This window comes from Antechinus flavipes, chromosome 1 (genome assembly GCF_016432865.1).
Source record: "Antechinus flavipes isolate AdamAnt ecotype Samford, QLD, Australia chromosome 1, AdamAnt_v2, whole genome shotgun sequence".
Classification (NCBI taxonomy): Eukaryota; Metazoa; Chordata; class Mammalia; order Dasyuromorphia; family Dasyuridae; genus Antechinus; species Antechinus flavipes.
In genome coordinates this window covers 109232067-109238066 of record NC_067398.1, presented here as the reverse complement: position 1 = coordinate 109238066, position 6000 = coordinate 109232067, and the positions used below count along the sequence as shown (strand labels likewise).

At 32.6% G+C, this 6000-nt stretch overlaps 1 protein-coding gene across 3 annotated transcripts in view; it reads left to right on the top strand.

Moving 5' to 3' along the window:
* Positions 1-211: 211 nt before the first annotated feature.
* Positions 212-6000, top strand: part of IL33 (interleukin 33) — a 28540-nt gene continuing 22751 nt past the window's right edge. For 2 of the 3 annotated variants that reach the window (XM_051987606.1, XM_051987589.1), the window contains exons 1-2: positions 212-277; positions 5811-5952. In XM_051987606.1, coding sequence (XP_051843566.1) covers positions 5883-5952 — 70 coding nt within the window. In that variant the 5' untranslated portion in view covers positions 212-277; positions 5811-5882. Of the gene's footprint in view, positions 278-3031; positions 3169-5810; positions 5953-6000 lie in introns of those variants that run through there. The other variant, XM_051987597.1, reaches the window with a different exon arrangement.

The window sequence follows — 6000 nt, the reverse complement described above, 5'->3', positions numbered from 1 at the left end:
CAATTTTCTGCTTTTGAAGAGAAATAAACCACTCCATCCAAGGATTGAGAAGCTAGACAAATTCCTCCCTTTTGTTTCCCTATAAAACATCATTGAATTGAATTCCACTTAGCTGGCAATAATCAAGTCACACCTTTCATTTCTTTTCACATGAATCAGCCAGTTTCTTATTTCATTAGACCAGGTATTTATTTGATATCCCTAAATAGCTAGTACTGAGTTTCTCTTTTTTTCTTTTTCTTCTCACAGGAAGATTTTGCCTCTCATTCCATGACAGGTATAGTATTTAACTTAATTAACTTTCCCTCTAGTATGATGATTTTAGACCCACTCTTTTAGAGTTCCTGAATTTAAGACAGGGAATGAATGCATCTTGGGGACAGTTGTCTGGGGTCAAAATAGAAGTCCATGACTGTGGAATCATTCTGGGTTTGGAAAAATACATGACTTGGAGGGACATGCTGTTCTCTAATATTTGTAATTGGTATGGCCCTAGACAGATTATTTTCTTTCTCTTTCTGGGAAAACTCATTTAATTTATTTATTGAAAAATACAAGAATGATAATATTTGCTTTACATGTTATTCATGGCTCCTGAGGTAAAAGTACTTTGTAAACTTTAAAGCCATATGAAATTGGAGAGATATTATAGAGACAATATGATAAAATAGAAAGTGTGCAAGACAAATCAAGGGGATCTGGGTTTGAATCTGAACTAATTGCAGTCAGGAAGATAAAATCCATTTTCAGACATTTACTAATTATGTGATTGTGGGCAAATCACTTGTTTGTATCAATTCCTTAATCTATAAAATGAGCTGGAGAAGGAAATGGCAAACCACTCTAATAAAATCCCAAATGGAGTCTCAAAGAGATAGACATGACTAAAAATGGGTCAATAGCAAACAAAATGTGATGATTACTAATTTTATAAGCTAACCAATTACAAGTTATGTATATATAAACTCTTACTTTCCTCATCTGCAAAATGGGCATTTAAAAATAGCAACATGGTGCAGTAGGAGACCTTAAAAGAGGGAAAAGGACTCATATGTGCAAAAATAAAATACATGCAGATAGTTTTCAACATTTACTCTTACAGAACCTTGTGTTCCTAATTTTTCTCCTTCCTTTCCTCCTACCCTCATCCCCAAACAACAAGTAATCCAATATAGATTAAACATGTGCAATTCTTCCAAATGTATTTCCATTTATCATGCTGCACAAGAAAAATTAGATCCAAAGGGGAAAAAATGAGAAAGAAAATAAATCAAGTAAACAACAACAAAAAAGGTGAAAATACCATGCTGTGATCCACATTCAGTCCCCATAGTCCTTGCTCTAGATGCAGGTGACTCTCTACATCACAAGTCTATTGGAATTGGCCTAAATCACCTCATTGTTGAAAAGAGCCAAGTCCATCACAGTTGATCATCACATACACATAATCTTGTTCCTGCTGTGTATAGTATTCTCTTCTTCTACTCACTTCACTTAGCATCAGTTCATGTAACTTTCTGAAATCATCCTTCTGGTCATTTCTTACAGAACAATAATATTCCATAACATTCATATTCTATAATTTATTCAGCCATTCTCTAACTGAAGGCCATCCACTCAGTTTCCAGTTTCTTGCCACTACAAAAAGAATTGCTACAAATATTTTTGCACACGAGTCTTTTTCCCTCTTTTTAGATCTCTTTGAGATACAGACCCAGTAGAGACACTGCTAGCTCAAAGGGTATGCACAGTTTGATAGCCTTTTAGGCATGGTTCTAAATTGTGCTCCAGAATAGTTGGATCAATTCACAACTCCATGAACAATGCATTACTGTCCCAGTTTTGCTATACTCCCTCCAATATTTATCATGATCTTTTCCTGTCATCTTAGCCAATTTGAAAAGTGTGTAGAGGTATCCCAGAGTTGTCTTAATTTGCATTTCTTTAATCAATAGAGATTTAAAGCATTTTTCATAGGACTAGAAATGCTTCAATTTCTTCCTCTAAAAATTGTCCATATTCTTTTGACTATTTATCAATTGAAAATTAGCTTGTATTTTTATAAATTTGAATCAATTCTCTATATATTTTAGAAATGAGATCTTTATCAGCCCTTGAATGTAAAACATTTTCTGCTTCCCTTCTTATCTTGGCTGCATTGGTTTTGTTGGTACAAAAACTTTTAAATTTAATATAATCAAAATTATCCATTTTACATTTCATAATGTTCTCTAATTTTTCCTTGGCCACAGATTCCTTCTTTCTCCACAGATCTGAGAGACAGACTATCCCAGAGAGAAAACTATTTTTTAAAAATAGTTGATCTTCAACTTAACTATGCTAATTATATGAAGTGAATTGATTTATTATTAATGTTATCAAAATAATCTTAAGTGCATTTTGATTTTAAAATTATCTCATATATATATATATATATATATATATATATATATATATATATATATATATATATATATATATGTATAATAGCATCCATAGATTTAAAGCTGTAAGAAAACTCTACAGGTTATCTAATTCTAATTTTATACATAAAGAAACTGAAGGTTAAGATTTGAACCTGCATTCCAAATCCAGTGCCCCTTTTCTCTATATCATAGTTGTGCACTACACATATAATGTTTTTAATATATTTGATAGGCATTAGTGTGGTAGGTATTAGAAAGAGAGTGATCTGGACTACATAGGAGGAAATATACAGCAATTTAATGACCCCAGGCTTCTTCCTGGAACCCAAAATACCATTGTTCATCATTAGAAACACTACTGCTTGATGGATAGACTGGTAGCATTGAATAGTGGACAGAGTTCTGGGCTTGGAAGCAATAACACCTGAGTTAATATTCACCTTTTATACTTCCTGTTTGTACATCTGTGAACAAAGTCACTTTATCTTTGTATGCCACAGGCAACATTCTAGGATTTTATTATGAAATCAGAGTTCTGTTGTGGCATTCCTCAGGGCGGGGATTCTTACACTGTGAGTTTCCCAAGCCGATGAATTTATCACAGATCCTTCCCATATATGTTTTCTTCTGGTGATATCAAATGACTGTGTATCATGAAATACCATAGTTCCATATATTCAATCACCCAGAGACTGGGTGGGAAGATTAAAAGAGATACTAATTGTAAAGCTCCTGGCACAAAGTAAGCATTATTGTTAATTATTCAACTGTGGCAATAAATTGGTGATAGCATATTACGAATGGTTTATTGCACAACGTAATATCATCGGATATCATCAGAAAATGAATAACTAGAAAAGAAATTAAGCCAATTACAGAGTAAGAACAATATATGATAGGAATAGCCTTTTGCTCTATTTATATTTATCTAATGTCAAGAGATCAAGATTTTTTATCCTTGTGGTCCCCATTACTCCCTTTCCTAGCTAGGATTCCCCTATATCCATTATCTCCCCTATTAGAATAATAGTAACAATAATCATAATAATGATAGCTAGCATTTATGTGATGCTTTGATGTTTGCAAAATGCTTTACAAATATTATCTCATTTTATCCTCATAACAATCTTAGGAGATAGATACTATTATTAGCCCCATTTTATAGATGAGGACAGTGAGGTAAACAGACTTTAAGTAACTTGTCCAAGTTCTCACAGCCAGTAAGTGTCTAAGATCAAATGTGAATTTGGTATTTCTCCTTCCATTGTGATCCACCACCTGATTACTCTCTATGTGTAACCTCCTTGAGAATGGGGATTATCTCACACATATACCCATTTCATCAGAACTTGACATGATGCCTGGCACATAGAAAATAGTTAAACGCTTTTTAATTCATTTATCAAGAAGGCTCCAAGTGTGTTGAATGGACCATCTATATAAAATGACATGGACCATGGTCGCAAAAGATGAAAAAGGGAGGGGGTTTGGATAAAATGACCTATAGTCACTTTAAAAAGTTTACTTTTACTAAATTTTCCTTTATCTCCATTTTCTCCTTTATATGTTTATCCTTTTCTTTAAAAAGTCAGGAGAGGGAAAGAATGTAGGGAATGTTTTGATGAGCTATTAGGGATGGGGTGGTCAGGAAATGATTAATAAAAGAGAAATATTTATGACCTAAGAGAAGAAAATTTGGTCTCTACCCATTGTCCTTCCCTATGTTGTTGAAATTTTCCTATTGATTACATTAATATAAGCATTATAAGAAAAGAAATGAAAAACAAACATTTGTCAGAACATATGCTTTTGGAATTTGACCCATCATTGTAGTGAAAATTTTCCTATTAGGAATAAAATATTTCTACAAACATAAATGAGATACATTGCTATATTCCAAGCTCAAATGTTTCTTTTTATTTGTTCCTCTCATAAAGCTTCTTTCAAAGATAATAATAGCAATAGTAGAAATAATAGTAATTATTACAATTATTACTTCAAGGTTTGCAAAGTGCTTTGCATGTATTATCTCATTTGTTAATATAATTAATAGTAATGATAATCATTGATATTTATATTATTCATAGTTTGAAAAGTGATTTCTATAACATTATCTCTTTGATTCACCCATACAAAAATCTCTTATATAAGTTAATGCAAGGATTATTATCACCAATTTTTAGAAAAGGAAAATGAACCTTACAGAGGGAAGTGCTCAATTTGGGTTACTCCATGAGAAAGTAGTAAAGCCGAGATGGCCCTAAAAGCATTCCAAAAGTATGTAGAAAACCATGCAAAAGACTCACCAAAAACAATTGAAAGCACATACTATTTGGTATTCTAAGAATACATGAAAGATGGAGTATTGATGGAAAGGAAAAATGCTAAATTAATAAGGAGCAATTCAAAGAATAAAGAAATTAATACGGAATTATGTTGTTAAGGAATGACTTACATTGATATTCAATGTTCTTGGGATTCTATAAATAGATAATTTTTTCCATACATAATTTGATTCTAAAACTTTTTGTGACTCACTATTGTCTGCCAAATAGAGTTCACAGTTCTCTCCTGGCATCCCTCCCCAATTTGGCAAAACCTTTCTTTCTAGCCTTATGTCATTATAAGTTTCTTCCTTGAATGCACTCCATGCTCTGATCCAATGGGATTTCTCTCTCATGAAACTTACTCTCTCTAGGAATGTCTTTTCTCTAGTCTATCCCAATGAATAGACTGACTTCCTATTGCCTTTTAAATTCCTAAACTCAATGAAGAAAACCTTCTTTGAAATTCCTGCAGAAATAATCTCCCTCTACCCAATGCCAGCCCCACCTCATATAGCAACTAGGTTTGTTTTTATGATGCAGTAGTCATATAATATTCTGTCTGAATTATCTGTATTTGCATATTAATGATTTACTACACTATAAGCTACATGAAATGTGGAACCATGATTTATATAAGTTTTATATCTCTCATCCATTAGTAGTGTTCTCAATGCATAAAATTAGCTTTAATAAGTGAATAAGTTAAATGGTTAGGGCAGCTAGATGACACAGTTGATAGAGTGCTAAGTCTAAAGTCAAAGACTCATCATTCTGAGTTCAAATACAGCAACAGACACTTATTAACTCTGTGATCCTGAGCAAGTCACTTAACCCTATTTGCCTCAGTTTCCTCATTTCTAAAATGAGCTAGAAAAGAACATGGCAAGCCACGCCAGTATCTTTGCCAGAAAAATGTCATATGGGACATGGAAGAGTTAGAGATGGTTGAAATGACTGAACAACAAGAACAACACAGTTAAATGGTTCACTAATTTCTTAAGTATTAACACCTACCAAGAAAGAATTCTAATTTTCCTCTCTTTCCTCACTACACCAGAACCATAATCAAGAAATTTGACATCATTATATAGCTTTTAAACTCCAAAGAGACCAAAGAGATCTTCTGAAGATGAAGCATCTAAATGGAAAGAAGAAAAACAAAACAAACAAAACAATGAAGAAAACTTCCCAGAAACAAGGTAAGGATGGCTCATTTTCTAAATCATTATTTTTATCTTTAATAACTT